Source organism: Dermacentor silvarum, chromosome 10, assembly GCF_013339745.2.
Source record: "Dermacentor silvarum isolate Dsil-2018 chromosome 10, BIME_Dsil_1.4, whole genome shotgun sequence".
Taxonomy (NCBI): domain Eukaryota; kingdom Metazoa; phylum Arthropoda; class Arachnida; order Ixodida; family Ixodidae; genus Dermacentor; species Dermacentor silvarum.
The window spans coordinates 144,162,872-144,188,739 of record NC_051163.1 but is presented as its reverse complement, the minus strand read 5'-3'; the positions used below and the strand labels follow the sequence as shown (position 1 = coordinate 144,188,739).

The window sequence follows — 25,868 nt, the reverse complement described above, 5'->3', positions numbered from 1 at the left end:
TCCCTGGGGAACACGAATTTTCTGCATAAATGACCCTTCTCAGTCTGTCCCAAACTTTAGCCTCCTGTGCGTATCAATTATAGCCACAGAGAAACCTTTCCCAGCTTCCTCTCATTGCTTGCCTTCAAGTCCTCCTTCCCTGCAATTTAATTTGTTTGAATGCATTAAGGGTCTCCACATTAGGTTATCGACGGTGAATGCCCCATGCTTTATTTTGTTTCTTGCATGCTACAGTCATCATTCCACCAAGGGACTAGTTTTTTACATGAGTTACCATCTGTCTGTGGGATGCATTTTTCTGTTGCATTAAGTATAAAAGCGGTAAAATATCCTACTATGCTAAATTCGGTAATAAAATCTTGTGTTAAATAAATTGCTTCTTTAAAATGCTCCCAGCTAGCAGATGCTAATTTTCATCAAGGAATATCAGGACGGTGGTCATACTGTGATATTAAGTTTAAGGTTACAGGGAAGTGGTCACTTCCAAAAGGATTTTTAATTACATTTCATTAATAAGTCAGGCAGAAGAGCGGCAGAGCCAATCGCAAGTTCTATTGATGAATAGAAGTTGTGTAGGAAGTTGTAATAGGTGGGCTCCTTCTTATTAAACAGGCGCGCATTAAAGGTCAAAAGAAAATTTTCAATGAGTCGTCCCCTCGTGTCACAATGGGAGTCTCCCCACATGTGTTGTGAGCATTAAAATCTCCTACGAGAATGTAAGGCTAGGGAAGCTGGTCAATGAGGTTATAAAAATCAGTTTTTTCGAGATTATGATTGGGGGATATATAAATGGAACACACAGTTACCAGTTTGCTAAATGGAATGGTCCGAACTGACATCGCCGCAAGGGCCGTCTGAAGAGCCACATGTCAACAAGCCACCGACTTTTCAGCAATTATTGCTACACCACTGAAAGATGCAACAGCGTCGTCTCGGTCTTTACAATACACGGTAGTATACTGACGAAGGAAGTTTGTGTGCGTGAGTTTCAGATGTGTCTATTGAACACACAGCAACTTTGAGTTATGTTTGTGTAGGAGTTCTGTAATGTCATCGAGGTTATGAAGGAGTCCTCTAACATTCCACTGGAGTATTTGTGTATCCATGATGACTGTGGGGTCTCACGGATGCTCTTGGGACAAAGGAACGACAATACAGTAGTGCAAACAATCACAAGGGCATTTATTGCGCCTTTCATACACCAATGCACACTAGTCGAATTACAACCAATTGAACATTCACATGGGACAAATCAAGGAAGTCCAACTCACCGCGACCCAACAGCGAGCAAATATGTTCCCCCATGCTATGACACCATCGCCTAGTCGTTCACGTGTACGGTCACGTGAACGTTAGCCCGTTCGAACGATCTGTGTTCGTCCATACCGGTGTCCTGCTCTTAGCCTTGCGAGACGGTCCCGCGAAACGGGCCGGCGCACGCGCGTCGCAAACAAAAGTTAGTACATGCGACAGTGGCCGCGTCGAGGAAATGTCCACACGTTATCCACAACATGCGAGCCGACATTGTCTCTGGGGTTCACCGCTGGCGTCCGTTGGTCACAGCACCATATCTGCAGATTCGATGGCACAACTCCAGCCCAGGACTCCGGAAATGGCGACACAGAAGTCGGCATGAGCAAGCGTCGCTCGCACCGACGCGCCCTGCCGGCGAGAGCCGCTGTAGCCGTTGGTGACTGCCGGCTCTTTTCCCAGCCGCCGAGGGTAGCGAGCCGGACACAGGCGGCCGCCGAAATCGCTGTGCTGAACTGGCCACAGGCATCTGCATCGCCTGGGGAACTCGATTCTAGTCCGGGGCAGCAGCGCAGACGATGTGCAGGTGACAGCAAACCAGGGGTGACTCCACTCTTGCTGCGTACACTGAACGCACTCGACAAACACTAAAGTAGTGCAAGGGAAAGGAATTCGGCATACGCATTGCCCACGTGGTACGATGTTCAATTCGGCTAGCAAAATTTCGGGCGGCATTGGAGATGCTAAGTTCACGTGAACAAAGCTTACTTTCTTGAGTCGAATGAGAATTTCAATTCGTGCGAGGCGAACTAATGAGGGAAGCAATGTGCGACACCTCACACCACGGTCCACCAGGTTGTGTCCCTCAATGTGCGACAGGCAGCTTTGCTAAGCCTTAGGCCTAATGCGTCGCTACTTTGACAACAACCCGCATCCAAAAAAAAAAACATCACCCAAAATGGGCACAACAGGCAGCCACGAGGAGACGTTAGCTCTGTGAGGTGGTCCTACCCCGCTCAGTGCACACAGCATCAGAATTGACGGCGCCCACCGTCCCAGACGGTGTCGGAGCGCCCGGTGCCAGGCCGCAATACCAGTCAGCTCATAGCGGCACCCGTGGCCCGCGGCCACCCGGCTCCCTGAGCCGCGGCTTCCGAAGTCAAAGAGATAGAAGAAGCTATTTATATAAGAAATTCGGACCACCCACGAGGCTTCCGTACTTACTCGCTTCAGGCTTGCCAATGCTCCGCGGGCACTAGGCCTCGCTCTCCCAGGATGCAGACCACGTGGCTCTCGTACCGACGAGTGTACTTCAACAAAACACCCGCGAAAAGGCTTAGCATGTTGAAAAGTTCGAACACGCTACAGCGACCATCGCCTCACTCAAGAAAGCATGCCGCCGACACTAGCGATCAAAATCCACGCTAGGACTACGCTTCGGTTGAAACAAAGGTTGTCTCGAACCGAGCAAAACTTTTATTGTCCGATGCCCCAAGAGCCCCACATTGGGCAGCCAGATGTGGGGTCTCACGGATGCTCTTGGGACAAAGGAACGACAATACGGTAGTGCAAACAATCACAAGGGCATTTATTGCGCGTTTCATACACCAATGCACACTACCCGAATTACAACCAATGGGCGCGCGACAAATCAAGGAAGTCCGACTCACCGCGACCCGACAGCGAGCAAATATGTTCGCCCCATGCTATGACACCATCACCTAGTCATTCACGTGTACGGTCACGCGAACGGTAGCGCGTTCGAACGATCCATGTTCGTCCATACCGGTGTCCTGCTCTTAGCTTCGCGAGACGGTCCCGCGAATCGGGCCGGCGCACGCGCGAAGCGTTCGTGCGTGTTGGTCGCTGATCCCAAGCCAAATAGGAACAGCCTTCTCCCTTTTGTGCCCGCGTAGCCCCCCCGCTGTCAGGTATTGTTAGCAGCACAACACTCGCGCCATCTCTCGCAATGCGCTGCAAACAGTACGACCGCCAGCGGCGCTTAGCCACGCGGAGAAGCCGGACTACAGGAGACAAGAGCTATGCAGGGAAAATAACATCAGGGGACGCGTGAGAGTCGCGCATCCCCACATGACAAAACTGTTTGTGCTGTATGTTTAAGAGACTAATACCCGTGTCAGACGGGCGTTTGGAAGGCCTTCCAACCGATAGTCAATTGACTCAAAGGTCAAGTTAGAGCTGCTACACGGGCGGTTTCGAAGGCCGCCGAGTCAATAGTCTATCGAGTCAACGGAGAACCCTACAACTCTATCGAAATCTCGATGGCCTTTGAGCAACGAAAGTGGAAACAGTGCGAACATGCCCTCTCGTTCACAGTGTGCTCGTACTCACGGTTAGAAAGAACAAATCAAACCAAAATGCTCTAAAAATACTATATATGAGTGCTATTAATTATTCAATCAAGTATTTCTGCCACTTGATATGTGCAAACTGCACATACTCTCTACAACAGCGACGTGCTTGTGTTCGTACACTCTCCCTCTACTCCATGTGCTGCCGGCTGCCATCATATCGCCGCCATTTCGCCGTATCAGCAAATATAAAAGAAATTATAGTGCTTTTAAGTGGTTTTAATGTTGTTTAACTTTTGCTGACACGAAAACGAAAATAAAAATCCGCAGCGCCACACAATTTTGCGAGAAACGCCTGAACCACTCAACGGCCTTTCAAAAGTGCCGTGTAGCAGCGCGATAACTCCTTCGAGTCGATAGAGTTGTGGCATTTCGAAGGCCGTCGACTGGAAGGCCTTCCAAATGTGCCCGTGTGACACAGGTATAAGATTATTAGCTCACGGGGTCCTTTCCAGGCGCCGTGACGCGAGTTTTGTCTTTTTGGAGCGGTTGAGAGAATCCCACCGCTCCTTAGGCACTGGCTGCGCTATCTGAATAGGTGTTATGTCTATCGCCGCTTGTGGGGCGCTGGACATTGACGTGAAGGCCTCGACACGTCGGACGAGGCCTTTGGAGCTACCATTCCGGAGGTTGATGGGCCCCCCTTCACGGAAGGCAAAGCAGTGCCAGCTGCTTTCGCCAAGGGGGCTGGTGGTACAGCCGCAGCCACACTGTTTATGGGCCAGGCCGATGCCGGAGTCTGCTGCAACGCTGGCTTCTTACGCAACGCATCAGCATACCTCGCGGTATGAAAAACAGAAACATGTTTTCGTGCTTCTTGAAATGATATGTTTTCTTTGATTTTTGATGTAATTACTTCTTTCTCTTTTTTCCAGGTTTCACAGGATAGGGAATATGCTGGGTGGTCACCTTCGCAGTTCACACAGTGGGGTGTGCCAGAATAGTTATCGGAAGTGTGTTCTTTGTCACCACATTTTGCGCAGGTGAGTTGACTTTGGCAGCTTTGTGAGCCATATTTCTGACACTCGAAACATCGACGAGGGTGGGGAATGTAAGGTCTTACACAGATTTTAGTATAGCCTGTCTCGAGGGTTTCTGGTAGCACACTAGAGGCAAATGTAATGATCAGATGTTTCAGGTCGAATTTCGTTGTTGGCTTGCCTGATTTTTATCCTTGTTACCTCAATGACCTTCTGGCCTTGCCAGCCTTCCAATAGTTGTGCTTCGGTTAGTTCTAACAGGTCAGAATCTGAGATCACGCCTCAGACTGTGTTCAGGGAACGATGTGGGGTCATTGTTATTGGGATGTCAGCAAAGGCTGTGAGATTTGCAAGCTTTTCATGTCGCAGTTTGTCACGAACCTCAAGGAGGAGGTCACTGCTTGCCATTTTGCTAGCTTTATAGCCTGGTTCAATGGTGTTCGTCAGGGATTTAGATACAAGGAAAGGTGATATAACTCTTACGGGCTTGTCAGATTTATCACTGTGGATAACATGATATTGTGGAAAAGATTCTTTGCGTGGAGCAAAAAAGTTGAGGAAGACTTCGGTACGTACACGCTTTGCAGCGGTACGATCTGGTAGCAAAGGAAATGATGCTCTATGCATGCTGGATGTAGTTGCTTTGGCAGCAATGGCAGCCACCCACCACAGAGCCCAACAAGGGGACGCTACAAGTTTGACAGAGCAATGACGTGCACAGGCCAGCCATGCATTGCTGCTATAACCCAATGCACCATACTCAAGGTTGGATATACCGCACCAGGTGAACCCAAGCCACCTGGGAGAGACAGAAAATTTGGGAAGGAGATGACGGGACAGAAAGGTAAGTTGATAGGAAAGCAAAAGATTAAGGGGAGGGACAGGAAAAGGCGACCACCGATTTCCCCCGGGTGGGTCAGTCCGGGGATGCCGTCTACGTAAAGCAGAGGCCGAAGAGGGGTGTTGCCTTCGCCGAGGGGCCTCTAAGGTCCAAACACCCAGCATCGGCTCAACCCCCAGGACCCTCTTTCCTCCGGACACGGCTAAGCCGCACACATGGGCAACCCCCATGTGCTTGGGTACATGGTGTTGCAAACACCAAACGCCTCTTGACGCCCCTGCGGGGATAAGTGGTCTTGACTGTATTTCAATTGACTACAACACTTTGTTTTCTTTCTTTTCACTTCTGTAGGCACGGAGCAAATGTCAGCGTGAGTCGGGTACCTTTTGAACGGTACTTTGCCCGAAAGATTTTCTAGCATTCGTCTGCACAAGGCCTTGCGTCTACGCTTCTGAAACTTCCCAAGGACAGAGGCATAAACAGTGCCTACATCTGCGGACAAGGATCTGATGGGGCTACAAACATGTCTAACCACTTGAATGGCTCATTCAAGCTATAAGAATCCAGCAGAAATACCCTGCGGCCCTTTATGTGGTAGTCATTCTTTAAACCTTGCACTCTGTTGTTCTTGCAGCATTCCCGAGATTCGCAGGAAGTATGCACGTTTTTCAGGAAGTCGGCTCTTAGGTCGGCAGTGCTAAAGCAGAAAATCAGCAGACATGCCAAATGACAAAGGGTGGAGCGTCGAAGATGCAACTGCTGTGCAATGGCGCCCCCGCAGAAGTGGCACACTTGAGCAGCTAGCGCTTGGCAAGCCACTCCATTATTATGCCATCATAATATTGTCCTGGCTGTCGTCATCATCTCGCTGCTGTTTTCACACACGCACTCACACATACATTAAATATTATATTATATATATATATGTCTGGTACATATTTCTCTGCAGAACATCCAAACGATGCTGAACAGCCAGCTACCTGGAAAACTTTGCATAACGTTGATTCTCACAGTGCGTGGGATCCACAATATATATTTTATGTCACTACAGTTGTTGATGCTTTTATCAAATGCATTAATCTGATTATAGGTATATTTTGCAAATGCTAGACGTGTATTCTGTATCTTGTTTGCAGGTCTCACTTGGGCCATTGTGCCTGCACTATTGAATAAATAAATATCACGAAATCACAGCTCCTAGAAAGGCAATTCTTTCGACAGATTTAGCACACTCACAGTCGGAAGCCATGCTATGTGCCGACCTATACAGGCTGATTGTGCATAATTCACTCACCCTTTCGAGCAGGGACAGAGTAGCCTTGAGGGCGCCCTCCGGCCTCCCAAATGGAAAACAGTACCTGCACACAGCACTCGATATAGCACAGTCTGGCTTTGTTTTCTCAGCCTGGAGAAAAGGAGAAGATATCCGCTACACATTCAAATGGCCGGCAATGTGCACCTCACATGGCTTTGTCAAGATGGAACCAAAGTCCGCAGCAAATTTCCAGGCTTCATTGCATTTATTTGTAGCATAATACTGATGAAATCAAGTAATAATGCTCTGCATCTCTTATGGCCCAATCTTGAAATTTGCTTTTTTATAAATGCTTATGCTACTTATGTGAAAGCAGATGCAATTATTATGGTAAAACAAGTTAGAGCGCAGAAAACACATCCACACACATGCAGTCACACCAAAAAGACCCCCAGACAAAGGCGTTGTGTCTGGGGGTCTTTTTGGTGCGATTGCGTGAGTGCAGGTGTGCTTGTTTTTGCCATAATGAGTTACCAACTAGCTCAGCAGTAAGTTTAAGATTCAATCAATTAGTCGGGTGGCTTCCAGGCACTGCTTAGGCAGTTCACATAGCTCATTCTGTTCCAGTTCTTAAGCTGTTGAAAATACCCTCTAAATGCATGAGTTCAATTCCCAAGCATTGGTAATCTGTCTACAAAAACGGGCGTCGTGTGAGCCAACAGCCTAGCATCACCTGTGGGGAACACAGGGTGCTCAACCTAAAAAACAGAAGCCATGTTTGAGGAATACCCAGGCGTTGATGCTGCAGCGAGGTCATGGCTACAGTCTTGTGCCCTCCTCCTTCCTTATCACCCGAGTGCGGCCTGTTGCAAATTAAGGTGGTCCAGAGTTCGATGGAAACCCATCTGGCGAGGAATGAACATAGCGGAATAACACTCGCCAAGAAGTAAAAGTGTAATAAATGAAACGTTTCGGGGCGCATACGGGTATCTCGATGACAATGGTGCACAACGAAAAGGTAAAAATGCAAAATTTTAGCCAAGTGAGCAGTGACAACTCATTCTGATGCTGGTGATGGCTGTGTACTGAATCGCTCTGTTGCAATACCCACAATATCTTGCAAAGACGTAGAAGAGCAGGTAATCACAAGTGGACACAGAAAAGTGAGTAAACGATGAATGACCTAGTCCCAACAAGGTGCAGCAAAGATCACTGGTCTTCCACACTGCTCTGACAAGAGCTTGGCCACCACACAAAATTAGCCCAATCGCAAACAAATACGCAGCCTGAAACGATGAAGAATGGGTGCATTGCCAACCTTATGAGCACACAAGTCGCATCGCTTCATGCCATTCTCTCTAACACACTTGCGATATCTCGAGTGCTGCATCATCTCAGTGTGCACTTGGTCATTCGTGACGGCCTCCCGTGTTCACCAGATGGTCTCAAGTGGCTGCTAGTTATGAAATCTGCCCATCCTTTCACTCCGGCCAGCAACACCTGTGGCACACTGGAATGGCATGTTTGCTTTTGTTGGCCAATTTATCCTCGTGCCTTCGTCGAGTGCAGGCGATGAAAAAAGCTGCCTACACACTGCCTAGAGCTCACTTTAATGAAATATGAGGTTTAAGGTTGTTTTCAACTGGAAGACACTAGGGCTATTTTTGTTTTTTTTTACCTACGCTTCACGCAGGTTCGTATAGACAAGTGTAGTACCGGGCAGAGTTTGCTGCATTTGGCACGCTGGGCTGTAGCCAATCAGAGCAGGCAGCGCGTCGTCTTATGCATCAGCAGACGAAAAGCGCCCGACTCCGCACTTCGCCCAACTTCGCACTTACTGGCTGCATATATGCCCTTGCCTGAAACTAAACAGCAATGTACGAGTTTTCTTTTATCATCAAATCTAGACAAACTGCCACGAAATACATTGTGAATGCTCAATGCACGAAGACAACTTCTCAATGCGTATAATATAGCACGGAGTCTGAAACAGCCTGCACCATGCGAGAGTAAGATAACTTTATATCTTCTTGGAAGATTAGCCCAACTTCCTCTGTGACACATGGTCACGCCAGCACTTGGCTACCTTCCTTGCAGTGAATATTCACTATTGTCGCTATAGCAGCACCAACAGTATCAGGCAAAATGGCACCATGCGTTTGCAATGCCAGCCTGCTTATTTGTTGTCTGCTGCCTACACTCATCGAAACTTCAGTGTAGAAAGTCTAGTTTTCATGCTACACTACAGCTATAAAAAGCTGCTTCTTGTAGGGCTACACTTTTCTACACCAAGTAAAAAAAAAAAAAAAAGCAAATTCCTACACTAGCTAGACTCTGTAGCCAGCATAGGTAAAAAAACATAGCCCGGTGTAAAGTGTGCAAAAAAAACGGAATGTGTTCACTGCTAATGAGGACATGAGGACACAAGGGGCCTTCTGCAGAAGGAAAGTGAGGTGGCAATGTCTCACCGGAAGTGGGTAATCTGGTGTTCCAGAAGAATGCGCAGGCGCTCCCTGACCTGAGCGAACATGTCCTTTTCCTCGACGGTGACGGTGCCGATGCCATCAGGCCTGAGGGGGCGGAGGGGGGGGCAATGGTCAAGTCACACTGTCATGCACTGTGGAGTCATGAAGCATTTCAGCACCTTCAGTGTGCTTATAATAAGCTTCACAAAGCTGTCTTTCATTCTGTTGTTCCTGCATGTCCTCATGTGGTTAAACGCACAAGTGCAGATGAGCATCTATGCCTTGGCATGTGCTCCCATGCTGAGACAACACAGATGCATGCTGGTTATGCACAAGGCATGCAAGAGTGTGTTTTCAGAGGCCACATAGTGTGGAGCAATACATTTGCCATAATCATGCATCAATAAATTAGTATTGCACATTGTTAGTCGGTTAGTATGGTCTAAAATATCTAACAGGGCGATTTAAAACAAAATCAGGGTAACACATATCAGTGCTGGCATGATTGCAAAATCAATCTGTGGAACATAACCAGCCTGCGTGTGTACCAAATCTCAGCATATCGTTAGATGGTCACCACTTAAATTAAATGAGCACAAAAGGCAACACTGATAGCACTGTCTTTGTTCCAGTGGGTGCTGTAATTCACAGCAACGTGGAACACCAACTATCCCGGTCTCAAACCTTGTTACAGTCTAATTCTTTGGGCCTCGACAACAGCGCGTGTTCTCATCTTTCTGTCCTTGTCCGGGGGCACTATAACGTAAAGCTATTCCAAACTCAGTGGTGCCACTGACGAACTGACAATTGGAGCAATTTTTGGAGCAGCAAAATCCTAATTTTGGATCAGTTCGGAGCATCCAGATACAGATTTCGGAGCACATTGGCGCTAATAAATTCCAGCTGCTGGACACGTCCTAAACTATTTCAAACACTTAAATTGACAAGCGTAATTCCAGAAAGTATTTGCTTGCTGTAAAGCAATGTTCATGGGTGGGATTGCCCAAAGTCACTTCGGAACAATTTTTGGAGCAAGTAAAATTGTGTTTTGGAGTAGTCTGGAGCAGACAAAATTGCATTTTGGAGTAACTTGGAGCAGAGTAAATTTCATTTTGGAGCAGTTTGGAGCAGGCCAATCTAAATTTTAGTGGAATAATTGAATATGGCAGAACACTTGGAAACCACGATGAAACAGAGAATAAACTAACGCAAGGCGCGTAGTAGAAGCACGCTTTGTAGCTATAGCGTACTAGAATAAGGAAGAGTGGGTCGAGCGACGGCACGGTGTTTGTTTTCCCTGCAAAGCCGAAAACAGCGGTGGATCTACAATCGAACTATATATTCCCGCGCCGATGCTCATGATGATAGCGAAAAATGTTCTCAAATTATGACGGTCCAATCAACGCTCACATAAATTCTGGGTCACCATATGTCACCGCAAACCCTGAGAGTCGCAATCAACCCTGGGTTTGTATAACTTAAAACTATTCCAATATGTCTTTATTGCGATATAAATTATATGGACACTACAGGCACATTTCTGCCGTCACCGTGATGTTCCGTATAAATTCCAGGTAGGATAATATTGTCGCCGCGTGCCGTATACGAGTGAAAGCGTGCGAGGGTGAGGCGGCTCCGTCTCGCTCGTGGCTGGAGGGAAGGGAAGGCCCCATCCCGGAAGCAATCAGTGCCGCCCATCTCGAGTTGAAGCGCGAAGGTCGCTGCTGCTGCCTCAGTTTCCATGGTCGTCGAGTTGATGTTTGTGACATAATGCTTATTCATTTAGTTAGTAAGCAAATGTTTACAAGTTTACACGGCCGATAAAACTACTATCCTTACTTCGTATAGCTGCTATCGCAATCGATGCTTTGCCTTTCGGGCGAAACTGCGCCTTCCAAATCTGCTACAGTAGAACCCTGCTGTTACGTTTTTCACGGGACCGTAAAAAAAAAAAGTAAGAGCCGGGAAACGCAAGAGCCAGGAAACAGGAAAAATTGAGAAATGGGAGTAGTGTTGAACTGCACACAATATTACTTTCATTCTTACGTGCGACAAAAAGTAGTTTCGCCCGACAGCCGAAATATCGATTGCGATGAGCTATACAAAGTAAGAATAGTAGTTTTATCGTCTGTATAAACTTGTAAACATTCGGTTATTAACTAATTAACAAACATGGTGTAAGCGCCCACAGGCAAACATGAACACATCACACTCGATGAGCGCGGGCGCCGCTGCAGAAGCGAGCGAAGTGACCTTCGTGCTGTTGTCTATCGCTTCAACCCAAACTGAGCGCCGAGAACACGCAGCACGCACAAAGCCACGAGCCGCCGATGCACCTACACTGCGTAGAATCTGCCCCCACGCAGATCGCTTTCAAGATACGGCCCGCGGGACCGCACGCGCGCCGCCGCGCAGTATGATGCCAGAGCACAACGCTGCCCGCTACCCCCTCGATCGCTCCCTCGCTGGTGCCTCGAGCGCAACGGAAGGAGGCGCGCTTCCTCCCTGCTTTTCTTTCGCGCGCGAGACGCGGTCGTCGGCTCCCCTCGCATGCTTTCACTCGCACATTCAGCATACGGCCGCGCGGCTCCCCTCGCACGCTTTCACTCGCACATACAGCATACGGCGCGCGGCGACGTATGCTGTATGTGCGAGTGAAAGCGTGCGAGGGGAGCCGACGACTGCGTCTCGCGCGCGAAAGAAAGCATACGGCGCGCGGCGACGGCGTTATCGCCCTTGGACTTTATACGGAACATCTAGCTATGAGCCAAAACCAATTTTAGGGCCGCAACGCGTCATAGACACCATCTTTAGATAGCAAAAGCGGATATCAAAGGCCATACTTTTGCTGGCGGAAACCGAAAATACGTAATAAATGTTGCCCCCAGCACTTTGGGCGGCCAATGCCATCGTCAAGCAACCAAGCCAAGCGACATGAAAAGTCACAATGGCCGCTCGGGCCGGCGCAGTGTGGCAGTTCGCAATGTATGATGCGGGAACGGTCCCACAGTTGCGACGTAACAGCGGGGTTACCAATGCATTGGGTTCTATGAGAGTTGTGCCGGGACCGGCCGAAAACGACGTAACAGCCGGGCAAACGCAGCACCCGGGAACGTAACAGCGGGGTTCCACTGTACTAGCCCCTCGCAATGTCTCGGGCCTCGTCGATGTGGGCATAAAAACAGATTGAAATATTTTTACGGTATACTGGCCTTGGAAACAGAGACGGCCGCCCGCCGAACCCGCAGCAGCGTGCGCCTTCCTAATATCTAGTTCGCTTGCAGTGCCTGCTTTTCGTTATTTTGCGTCTCGGCTAGGGATCAGCCCACTCAACCGTTTTCTAGTACACTCTATAAATACAGCCGCCCTGGCTGTTCCGACAGCAGTGACAACAGAAGAGAGTGGCCACTTGCCGGAAGCGCCAAAAGGTCCTGTGTTAAAAACACGAAAACCACGAGCCCGTCGCGCGGTCTGCAAAATGTGAAAGCCCGCACTTTTTTTCGGAGAACGAATGCGCTCGCTGTTCGCGGCCACTGCCGGGGCACACGTGACGAACCCGTTCTGGCGCAGAGTGGCGTACTTTCGGTCTATTTTTTGTGTTTGGCACAGCTTGGCGCAGGAATCTGCGTTTGTATCAAAATGGCACAATTGGCACAGGAGGCCCACCCCTGAATGTTGCTCTGCCTCTACATACATGAGTTTCCCTTTAATTTAAATGAAGACAACAAACCTGTTCACACAGTGTGGTGTAATTAGTTTATTTCAAGTTGAGTGAAGCTCCTCAGATGTTGCCTTTTACATCGTATAATTTTTTCATTGACAGCTGACACTTTGTTATGTTTTCAGCAAGACTCTAGCATCAGTCAGAAACACCTGGCCAGACTCTATGTCATTAATCCTTTTCCAGGGGTGGGACTGCCCAAAGTCATTTGGGAGCAATTTTTAGAGCAAGTAAAACTGTGATTTGGAGCAATTTGGAGCAGACAAAATTGAATTTTGGAGCAGTTTGGAAAGCAACCGAATCTGAATTTTGGTGGAACAACGGAATATTGCAGCGCACTTGTAAACTACGACGAAACACAGAATAAACCAACACGAAGTGCATAGTAGAATCGCGCTTTGTAGTTATCGCGTACAAGAGTATGGAAGAGTCGGTCGAGCGGTGGCACGGCGCATGCTTTTCTGCAAAGCCGAAAACATTGGTGGTGCTACGATCAAACTATACATTCCCGCGCCTACACTCATGGTGATAGCGGAAAATGTTCTCAAATTATGCAGTCCAATCGACGCGGTAAAATAATTTCTGGGTCACCACATGTCACCGCAGGCCCAGATAGCTGCAGTAAACTTTGGGCTGGTATAGCGTAAAACTATTCCAAACTACTTGTATTACGATAGCAATTATATGGACACTCCAGTGCATTTTATTGCGATAGCAATCATATGAACACTCCAGTCGCATTTTTGCCATCGCCGGGTTGTTTCATATAAAGTCCAAGGGCGATAACACCGTGGCCATGCGCCGTATGTACGAGTGAAAACACGCGAGGGGAGCCGACGATCCAGGGTTCGTACAGGTTTCCAAGGTAAAAATTCAAGGATATTGCAGGACTTTCCAGAACCTGTCACAGGTTTTTCAAGGACTCAAAATAAGATCCAAAGTAGGATTTCGTTACTCTACCATTTACAAAAATGACTAGTTTTATTGCACTTACAATAAATAAATGTATATCACAATTATAATACAAATGTCTAGCCTTGATAACCTTTCAAGATCACAACACAAAATGAACGCTTACAACAGCGGCTGAGATTTCATCAGTATAGACTAAGTAAAGTTCGCCGAAAATATTCAAAACATTCAGCATAGGGTTATTGCACTAAAATAAAAAGAAATAAATGTATATCCCAATTATGTTAATAATGTCTAGCCTTGATCACTTTGCACGTTCACAATACCGCAAAAAAAGTTCACAAAACACCATGAATGCTCCCAACAGCGACTCTGACTTCTCCAGTATTAACTGACCAAGTTTACCGAACATTTCCAAACCATTCAGTGTAGTCTTGCTACACATCCATTATACAGTAGAACCCCGTTGTTACATTCCCGGGTGCTGCGTTTTCCCGGCTGTTACGTCGTTTTCGGCCGGTCCCGGATAGCTACCATAGGACCCAATGCATTGGTAACCCCGCTGTTGCGTCACAACTGTGGGACCGTTCCCGCATCATGCGTTGCGAACTGCCAGCCCGAGCGGCCATGGTGACTTTTCATGTCGCTTGGCTTGGTGGCTTGACTGACGATGGGATTGGCCACCCAAAGTGCCCGGGGCAACACCTATGACGTATTTTCGGTTTCCGCCAGTAAAAGCATGGCCTTTGAGATCCATATTTGCTATCTAAGAATGGTGTCTATGACGCGTTGAGGCGCTAAAATTGGTTTTGGCGCATAGATGTTCCGTATAAACATCAAAACTGAATACGTTCACAATACCGCAAAAAAAGTTCACAAAACACCATGAATGCTCCCAACAGCGACTCTGACTTCTCCAGTATTAACTGAGCAAGTTTACCGAACATTTCCAAACCATTCAGTGTAGTCTTGCTACACATCCATTATACAGTAGAACCCCGTTGTTACATTCCCGGGTGCTGCGTTTTCCCGGCTGTTACGTCGTTTTCGGCCGGTCCCGGATAGCTACCATAGGACCCAATGCATTGGTAACCCCGCTGTTGCGTCACAACTGTGGGACCGTTCCCGCATCATGCGTTGCGAACTGCCAGCCCGAGCGGCCATGGTGACTTTTCATGTCGCTTGGCTTGGTGGCTTGACTGACGATGGGATTGGCCACCCAAAGTGCCCGGGGCAACACCTATGACGTATTTTCGGTTTCCGCCAGTAAAAGCATGGCCTTTGAGATCCATATTTGCTATCTAAGAATGGTGTCTATGACGCGTTGAGGCGCTAAAATTGGTTTTGGCGCATAGATGTTCCGTATAAACATCAAAACTGAGAGCTAGGCCAATTGGTGTGGTTCCATATTAAGAAAACACTAGCGCAAAAAAGACGTGGACGTGCAAGAAACGACAAACAGCACCCGTGTTCGTCATTTCTTGCTCGTCCACATCTTTTTCGCGCTAGTTTTCCGTAGTAAGTCCAAGGGCGATAACGCTGTAGCCGCACGCCGTATGCTGTGGGTGCGAGTGAAAGCGTGCGAGGGGAGCCGACGCTTGCGGCTAAATCTCGTGCGCGCAAGAAAGAAAAGCGGGGAGGAAGCGCGCCTTCTTCCGTCGTGCTCTAGGCACCGGGGGAAGGGGGAGGGAGGGACAGCGCGCGGTGTTGTACTTTGGCATCAACTGTGTACTGCGCGGCGGCACGTGGTCGCGCGGGCCATATCTTGAAAGCGATCTGCGTTGGGGGCAGTGTAGGTGCGTCAGTGGCTCATAGCTTTGTGCGTGCTGTGTGTTCTCAGCACTCCGTTTGCGTTTAAGTGACAGAAAGCACGCAGATCACATTGTTCACGCCAGCATTTTGACAGCTAGTGCCCGCGCTCATCGAGTGTGATGTGTTCATGTTTGCCTGCGCGCGCCGACACCGTGCTTGTTTACAAGTTTATACAGACGATAAAACTGCTATACTTACTTTGTATAGCTGTCTACTAATTTGCCACTTGTCTTCTTTGTATAGCTGTCTACTAATTTGCCATTTGTCTACTAATTTACCACTCGCATTGCTGGCATCAGTATGAATTTCTGTGTCAGCGTCTTCGTCGAAATGAGCAAGTATTGGGGCAGCTTGCAAACACTGGCGCAATTCATTGAACGACTGCTGTTGCTCGTCCGCGCAAATGAAAGGCACATCGTCGCGTGTAAGCCGTGTCAGAGGCTCAGCAATTCTAGAGAATCCCTCGACGAAGCGCCTATAATAAGCGAACAAACCAAGGAAGCGTTGGACGGCCTTCTTGTCTGTGGGTGGTGAAAACTCGGCGACGGCAGCTAACTTGTCGGGGTCTGGTCGGACGCGTGTAGGACCAATGACATGGCCAAGAAATTTGACCTCTTGGAACCCGAAGTAGCATTTTTCAGGCTTCATGGTGAGGTCGGCAGTACGGATCGCAGCGAGGACGCTCTCGAGTCGTGCGAGATGTTCATCAAACATGCTCGAAAACACGACGACGTCATCCAAGTATACGGGACAGGTTTGCCGTTTGAGTTCAGCAAGCACGGTATCCATCATCCGCTGAAAGGTGGCAGGTGCGGAACAGAGGCCGAAGGGGAGAACTTTGAACTCATAAAGCCCGTCAGGTGTCACAAACACTGTTTTTTGACGATCTCGTTCATCAACTTCGATTTGCCAATACCCGGATTTAGGATCCAACGAAGAAAAAAAACTTTGCAATATCAGAGTGCATTGCTGACGAAATTCAAGGAAGAAAAAATATTCCAGGACTTTCAAGGGCCTTGAAAACGCACTTTTCAATTTCAAGGGTTTTCAAAGATTTCAAGGACCTGTACGCACCCTGCGATCGCGGCTCAATCTGGCGCGCGCGAGGGAGGAAAGCGGAGAGCAAACGCGCCAGTTTCTGTCGTGCGAAAGGCCGTGGTGAGATGGGGAGGAGGGGGCCATTGTGCTCCGGCGACAACTGTGTATTTCGCGACCTGGCGCAAGGGGAACTGACGATCGCGGCTCAATTTCGCACGCGAAAGGGAGGAAAGCGGGGAGGCAGCACGGGAGGGACGAGGAACGGCTTCTACTCCCGCCTGCTACGGCGCATGCGTCCCTAACATCTAGTCCATTCGCAGTGCCCTCAGCATACTTTTCGTAGTTTTGCGCCTCAGCTAGGGAGCGCAGCGCCGCTCGGCCTACTCGACCATATTCTAGTGTACTCTAAATCAGTGTTGTACACGTTCCTCTAAAACAGCAACGCAAGCTCGTTCCTTCCCAATTATGAAACGAGTTCCCGTTATAAGTTTCTTTAATGCGAAAGGAACGCGTTCCAGTTACACATCGAACATTGGAACATGTCGTTACATTGACGTTGCATTTTATTTTTTAACAACGGAGCTGTTTAAGCTCTTGCTTAGGCCACATATTGCGAACAAGACACTGCGCCTGGTAATAACGTCACCGCCCGGTACCTAGCAACACCTCGCACAGCTGTTGCGCGGCGTTGCTAGGAGACACACGCGAAGTCATCGCTCAGCGAGGTTACCACCCTCTCCCAGGTTACCCTCGCCGCAGTGCGAGGCACGGCCGATGTATCCAGCGTTCTTCGGCGTGCCCCGGCTGCAGCCGGCGTCAAGATGCGACATGCTGCATTTTACGCCGGCCTCGTCACCCAGAATGGACCACATCCGCGTCTCGTCGAGCAAGATGGGCTGGTGGATAGCCGTGATTATGGAAGGCGTGAAAACAGACCCCTCTGTAGTCCAACGTGTGCGCCACGCCGCGCCGCCTAGACGCATGCGCTTTTTATATGAAACTGCGAACTCGCTGCACGTGCAGCCACCAGTATCCATCAGCCCATCTTGTTCGACGAGGCTGGCGTGAAACGCAGCATGTCGCATCTCGACGCCGGCCGTAGCCGGGGCACGCCGACGAACGCCGACGAACGCCGGATACGTCGGATACGCCTCGCGCCAGCTGCGCTTTCGCTGGCGCGGCGTCCTCGTGCCGAGCGCGCTCGCACGTCAACGCTACCTCGGAATATAAAAGGGCCTTTAGAAGACTGCGCGCCGACCCCGAGTCGGCTAACTTTGCTAGGAACCAGCCAAGCCAAACCAAGGTAAGCAAAGGAAAACAAACTTAAAGCTAGGATGAGCCACCAGCTTCGCTGTTTGCCCAGTCTTCGCACCACTTAGTGTGAAGCTTCCCCTAATTTTTTCATAATTAAAATACAGTGTGGATAATCCTGGAGCAAAATAAAGTCAGCAATTTAAAACTCACATCGAACTACGCGTATTGTACGAATTTGAACATCGCCGGCAGTAGATTATCTGGAGATAAAAAGAATTCAAAGAAACGCTCCTAGACAAATTTCTAAAATTCAAATTTCTAAAACGCTCCAGACATGTCTAACTGCAACTTTGCTGCTCGTCTATTACAAGTGCAACATATATGGCACTTTCCATTTCGGTCTTCAAATGCGCAGTCAGGATACTGTCCTGCAGATGTGCAAATAGAAAGTAACTCACATGCACAAATATAATTAAATTTCTTGCAGAAGAAACCGCATGGAAAGGAACAATACAGTGGCGTTTGATTAAATATTGCTGTATGAGCGGCAAAAAATATTCAGAATACATATTCTCAACTTCTTAAAGTTCCTTGTTTTAACTCGGCATTATAAAGGACTACTCACGAGAAAAAAAAAAATGCACCATAGTCACGTGACAGGCAAGTGGTAGTTCCTTGCACCTCACGCGGTTGCCCATCCGCCCTGCATGATTTGCTGCATACTGTACGTGCGTGCGTCTGTTCAGTGTGGTGGAACGTTTATGGAAGAAACGCCGTTCCCTTTGCCGTGCCTTCGTAAACGTAACGAGTTACCGTTACAGTCCACTGACCCTTAACAGAACAGTGGCGTTAGTCCGTTCCTCCCAAAAGGAACTAGTTCCAGGAACGCCGTTCCGTACAACACTGCTCTACAGCCGCCCTGGCGGTTCCGACAGCAGCAACAACAGCCGCGAGTTGCCGCGCGCACGCACCGGAAGCGCCGAAAATATTAGTTTTATGAGCGCAAAAACTACGAGAAACTGTGCAGGAAGCGCAGTTGGCGGTGTGTGTACAGTGGCCACTGTAGTGTGTGGAATGTGAACGGCTATACTCTTTGTTGTGGAGAATGAATCCGCTCGCTGTTTTTCCCTCTTCCCGTTCGGGGAGCCAAACGGCTTTTCGTGCGGTGGCGCGATCCTCTTGGAAACCGGTTGCAAACGCAGCGGTGACGTGTACGCGGAGCCCCGCGCTCATTGGACCGAGCCCAGAACGAGGCGGGGCGGTCGCGATCGGCGCGACCGGCGCACGCCGGAGAAATGAGAGACGACTGCGAGCCGCGATGAAGGACGGAGCTCAGGTAACCACATCGTTCCCCTCATTTGTCGCGCCCTACCTCGTTCGACCACTATCGACCCCGACAAACGTCGAGGTCGACTCTATAGCCTGCTTCCACACGAATTTCCCTGGAGCAATAAACCCTTTTTATACTTGTTACGCTATCGTGTGTTGTCGTGTTTCTGCCTGTCCTTGCACCGCCGAACCCCGGTAGTACAAGGCAAGCACAAGGGAGTTGGCCGTCAAGCCTAAGCCTTACGACAAAGGCGGCTTGAGAGAACCCGGAGACTACAAACTAAAAGCAGCAACCAATGGAGGTGCGGTTGCTGTACGATGCAATGCCGAAGATCCTCCGTTGCCGCCGATTCGTGAATCATCACGACGAGGTATCAGCAAGCCGCCTGGTAAGAACCCTGATGACGACACTGCTCCGCCGAAAGAACACCTGCCAACACGACGTAGCAGCAGCCAAGCAAGCCGACGCAGCCGTGATCCATCGCCACCACTTAACTGCAACGCCGGACGACGGTCTACCGACCTAGATGTGCTAATCAATGGTCATAATGTCACCGCTCTCGTCGACACTGGAGCCGACTATTCCGTCTTCAGTGGCCCGTTCGCCGCCAAGTTGAAGAAGGTGAAAACGGCCTGGCAGGGACCCAATATCCGGACAGCGGGAGGCCACCTAAAAACGACCACTGGTATCAGCACAGCGCGAGTCACAGTTAACAACCACACTTACCCGGCGAGCTTCCTAATCATGCAGCACTGCTCCAGGAATGTCATCCTAGGCATGGACTTCTAAACCAACATGGTGCAGTCATCGACTTAAGGTTCAAGTTCATTACGCTTTCAACGCACAAAGCGATGCCACCAGATACAAACATCAGTTACCGTGCCTTGAATGTGCTTGAAGAACAGCCGTTCCACCTCGCTCCAGTGTAATAATTTCCGTCTATACCGAAGTGCCTGCAGACACGGAGGGCATTGTCGAGGGTGATCATCACTTACTGCTCCACCATGAAATTTGCGTTGCTGGAGGCATAGCTGAGCTACCTGAAGGGAAAGCAAGAGTGATGCTCACAAACTTCAGCCACGAATACAAGCACATTAACAAAGGAACAACGGTCGCCTACATCGACGAAATAGTACAAGCGAGCAGTGCTTTCGCCTTCACTGACTCTACAAAACCTGCAACGACGACTGTGGTACCTGAACCAGCTTTCGATGTAAATGAGAACCTTCCCAGGCATAAGAAAGAACAGCTAAAAGCCCTGCTCCTCCATTACAAGGACTGCTTCTCGTCGTCATCAAAAACTTGATAAACCTGTGTTACCAAGCACCGCATTCTAACCAACGAATACGTCTGCCCACTCCGTCAGAGCCCGTACCGAGTCTCGAAGCGCGAATGCAAGGCACTAAGGCAACAAGTCGACGAAATGCTATGCGATGACATCATCCAGCCGTCCAAGGGTCCGTGGGCGTCCCCTGTGATGTTAGTAAAGAAGAAGGATGGAACCCTACATTTCTGCGTTGGTTATCGTCGCCTCAACAAAATCACGAAGAAGGACGTATACCCTCTCCCCCGGATAGACGACACCTTCGATCGTCTCTACAACGCAAAGTATTTTTCGTCGATGGACCTCAAAACCAGCTACTGGCAAATAGAAGTCGACGAGAGGGACCGGGAGAAGACTGCCTTTATGACACCAGACGGACGGACTGTTCGAGTTCAAGGTCATGTTGTTTGGTCTTTGCTCGACACCTGTGACTTTCCAACGTGCCATAGATACAGTACTGGCAGGCTTGAAGTGGCAGACTTGCCTGGTCTACTTGGACAACGTCGTTGTGTTTGCCTCAAGCTTCGAAGAACACCTCCGGCACCTTGAAACAGTTCTTCAACCAATCAAGACCTCCGGACTCACGTTGAAGCCAGGAAAGTGCCGCTTCGCATATGAGGAGCTCTTGTTTTTGGGCCACGTAACGAACAAGTCAGGCAGTAGCGCACCCAGGATCTCGGCCAGGGGGGGGTTGACAGTTTGCCAATACCATCTAAACAGCACTAATTACGATTTCTTCACGGGAAATTGTCAAAAAAATTCGCTTTTTGCGAGTGTGCAGACGATTGCGCGTCATACATGTTAGTTGCAGTACTCGAATGCGCAAGGAAAGAAAAGGGGTTAAACAAAAGGGGGGGTTAGGTTGGCCTCAGGGGGGGGTTACAACCCCCGAATCCCCCCCCGTCGGTGCGCCACTGAAGTCAGGAGTGTGCCCTGACCCACAGAAAAATGCGGCCACCACTGACTTTCCTCTGCCCGCCGACAAGAAGTCAGTGCGTAGATTTCTTTGACTGTGTGCCTATCACAGGCCTTTCGTCAAGGACTTTTCACGAATTGCCGTGCCACTGATGTATCTCACGAAGGCCGACGTTAAGTTCAAGTGGGAGATGCCGCAAATGGAAGCATTTGAAGAACTGCAGCGACGCCTGCAATCGCCGCCAATACTTGCGCATTTCGACGAAAGTGTCGATACCGAAGCCCACGCCTATGCAAGCAGCGTAGGACTCAGCTCCGTGCTTGTGCAGAGGACTGACGGACTAGAAAGGGATGTAAGTTACGCCAGCCGGTCACTGTCGAAGGTGGAAGCAAATCATTCCACAACAGAAAAGGAGTGCCTCGCCATCATCTGGGACACATTAAAGTTTTGCATCTACCTCTATGGCAGGCCCTTCAAAGTTCTGAACAACCACCACGCCTTGTGTTGGCTAGCTAACTTAAATGATCCATCAGGTCGCCTTGCACGATGAAGTCTGAGACTTCAGGCATTCGCCATCACTTTCGTTTACAAGTCCGGGCGAAAGCACTCTGACGCCGACTGCTTGTCTCGCGTCCCAGTTGAATCCCCCCCACAGGACGACCAGGATGACGACACTTTCTTGGGACCTATCAGCGGCTATAGTCTCGCACGCACAGTCTAAAGACTCACCGTCATGGAAATACAGCATTTGTAAAAATATAATGGAACTACGAATATAACACTGAGTGCGAGCTCTCACTGTTACAAATTCAACCTGCTTAGTCCAAGTTAGTTCGGATGAAAAATAAACCCCAAGACATTTTTACTCACTCGCGACAGCTGTAGAAAGCTCACCAAATGTAGAATTTACCGCATCCCAGTGTCAAAGTGAGCCACCGATTTGCTAGGTGTTGGTACTTGCCAAGCAGTGGGTTTCCGGGAGCAGTCGTGCAACACGATGAAGGAAGCAACGTGCATTGGCTCACGGATTTAGAGCCTGGCAATGCATTTCCCAATCGGTGTCAAGAAATGACCACCTGCTCTCCGGGGACTTGATCCATGCCATGGTGAAAAATCGCGAACTCTCTCTGTTCCGCAACTAGTTGCAACTAGTTGCGGAACAGTATAAGTCAACCATCTATATCTCTGAGCCATAGTGAGGTCGCCTTTTTGGAAAGTCGCTAGATTAAATTTGTAAAAATGATTGTGTTAGGGGTACAATGATTAGGATAGGAGTGCACAGCGTGCAAGATATGTGGTATATTTTTGACGCCCGAGTGTGCACGCATATGCTTTGTAAATGTGCTGTTAATCTGACCTTGCACATCGTTTACATTGGAGGGTGCACGGGTATATAAAGATGAAGTGTTCCTTCTAAAATAAAATAGTTGCGAGTGTCGTGTATTCTTGTGTCTCTCCACTCTGTCCTTGTCAGTGCGCTGCTACACCAATACGGTATGATGGTTAGGCCTAACATTTTTTATTCCATCGCTCTGTGCGGTCCCTAACTTGTTCTCGAGCTTTTTTGTTTAGTGTCATATTTTATTGTTCTAATTGGTATGGCCTCTTCCTTGGGTTGAAGTGGTAGATTTCTTAAAGGGACTGACTACCAATTTTTGAGAAAACCTTTTTTTTTGGAACTCAACGGAAAACTTGTCATGGGAAATGTACCACAATCCCAGGATGCATTCTCAGTTATAGACAGTCACTCATCCATAGACATAAGCTGGCAACTGCTTGTTATTTTGTTGGGTTGAGTTTTCGCAAGACTAAAAGTTTCATGTGCTCCGTTTTCACATATATTTACGTCATTATTGTGTAAATTGTGTTGCAAATATATGTAGTCTTGTTTGTTCCTTTTTGTATTGAATAAATTATTTGAAGTACAGCAAAGTGTCAGCAATTACTGCAAGTGCATGCAGCATGTGTTTAATGTTTTAGAACTTTAACATGCTTAACTTATTCTGTAAAGCTTGATTAAAACCACCACTCCACCAAATACCTAAGTTGTGTGCTACGAGTGTTCATGCACGTGCTGCTTTAGTGGCCACCTGAATCAAGTGCTGTCAATTTATACAGTGGTGTCCCCCATAACTTGTGCCATAATTTAAAAATATGCGAGTGCCACATAGCTGAGCCGGAACAAGCTAATGTCTGTTGTCGCTCGCAGCAAGTCAGAGTATACTGTATTCCCCTTAATTACGTAATCAGTTATTACGTTGTCAAATATATTCAGAACAAAATTGTCAATTAGAAAATGCAGACCATCCACTCCTGATCTGTGTCTCTTTCTCAATACGTGCTGCATAAATGTTTTTTTCCAAGCCTTAAAGAAGCCCGCATAAAGAACCACGCAACTAGTCATGTGGCACTTTCTTCTGTTTTGAAGGCTTCTTACAATTTTAGTAGCCACATGGTCAAAAAGAGGAAACTAAGGAAATACTTGCTAGTAAATGGAAGTGGTAGCAATTTGGAACTGTGTGGGAACCACTTGGCAACTAGTGGAATTTGTTGTGGTAATCGGTACCATCTTAATGGCCACTTGAAGGCAAGTGGGAACCAAATTTGTGGTCCAAGTGGTACCATCTTAATGGTCATTTAATTGAAATTAACTGGCCGGACACTTTAAGAACCACTTGGTTACAAGTGGAACCCGTTATGGTCCAAGTTTGGGTGGTTTGGGTCTTAATGGCCACTTGAAGGCAAGTGGGACCAGTTCAGAAACCACTTGGCAGCAAGTGGAACTGGTTGTTGTCCAAGTGGTACCATCTTAATGGCCACTTGAAAGCAAGTGGGACCACTTTAGAAACCACTTGGCAGCAAGTGTAACCTGTTGTGGTCCAAGTGGTACCACTTTAATGGCCACTTGAAAGCAAGTGGGACCACATTAGAAACCACTTGGCGGCAAGTGGAACCTGTTGTGGTCCAAGTGGTACCACTTTAATGGCCACTTGAAAGCAAGTGGGACCACTTGAAACCACTTGAAATCCCACTTCAAATTTTCACCTGGGTGAGCACTGATGACCATGATGATGAGGGCAATGAGTTGTTGACAAGAACGGAGATGTCAGCAGGAGCACCTTTGTCGTAGAGGGCTGGGAAAGGAAATCATCAGTGGCCAGCAGGCGGATCAGAGCATGTCCAGTTCATATCAGTCACTGCTCCCTACCATGCACTTGGGGGCCCAAAACAACATTTTGGCCACGTGACATAGAGTGGGACTGAGGCTGGCCAAGTACTTGGCTCTGGGGCTGCTCACTATCATGGAGTTTACGTGCGTCTGGGCCCATCTGCCAGTACGTGCACTCGCTGTATATGTGACCTGGTTCACCGTAATGGTTCTCAGAGTGGGCGATTGTTGGGAGCGTGCCACACGCTCGATTTCCGCAGGTATTCAGCGATGGGCTTGCGTAAGACAGTGGGCTTGATAAGTACTGTGTCATCCGCTGCGTGGATGGACAGCTGACAGGAGCTTACATGTACGTCAGGAGAGGGTTCTACCAGCTGCTGGGCCTCTTTGCTGATGACATCCGTTATAGCAGTCAAGTTTGCTAAAGAAGACAACTGCATGAGCTTTTTGCAGCTCCTCACATACAATACTGCGCACAAATTCTGTGAGAGTTGCAAAGTTAATGGTTGCCATGGACAACAGGAGAACTGTAAGGTTGTTTGGTCACTTGTACTGCCATAGCATATGCTCCGCTGTAGATGAAGCGCAGCTGTAGCATACACTCCATCGTTGCTTCATTAAGGAATTCCACTATGGTACCCAAGGATTTGCATGTAAGAGGTGCGAATAACTGTTCTTTCATGCCCCGTATTAACAAGCGTACTTACTTTTCTTCCATCATTGCTTGCAGGGTCATTTCACCAAATTATCCGCGACATGTCCACAAACATGGCAACGGCCTTGTTTGGTCTCCAATTCCTGGAATTGAGGGCGCGTTCTGCTTGCTGCATTCGGTCCGACCTTCTGTAGGTATTTTGGAGACTGATGGCAAAACTCTTGCCAGGTCAACAAGGTAGCTTCATGGTTTTCAAACAAAGTCCGTACTGAGCCATGGAGGGCAAAGTAGCCATTCTAGAGATGCACAATTTGAATGGCCATACACTAAAAGTTGCTTGCCAATGTTGCCTTCTCGTACAGCAGCACAATGAAACCGCCTTCCCCACCACATTGCTGCCACCATGAACGAAATAACAAGTGCTTTGTATTGTAGGCAACCTCTTATGTACAGAGTGCTTTACATCCCTGGCAAGGTACTTGCTGTCAAAAGCTCCACTTTCACACCCAGCTAGCACTGCAGTGGACTCAGCTGAGCAGTACACCGACATCGTTGTCGACGCAGTGAAGGAGT

General features: G+C 48.5%; 1 protein-coding gene across 1 annotated transcript in view; it reads right to left on the bottom strand.

Moving 5' to 3' along the window:
* The window catches only part of LOC119431026 (calcium-dependent secretion activator-like), a 629,635-nt gene that overhangs the window by 327,115 nt on the left and 276,652 nt on the right, over positions 1-25,868 (bottom strand). Inside the window, exons 15-16 of the mRNA XM_049657435.1 lie at positions 9,168-9,269; positions 6,739-6,802 (exon numbers count right to left, since the gene is read on the bottom strand). Of these exons, the coding sequence (XP_049513392.1) occupies positions 6,739-6,802; positions 9,168-9,269 (166 nt within the window). The remainder of the gene's footprint in view (positions 1-6,738; positions 6,803-9,167; positions 9,270-25,868) is intronic.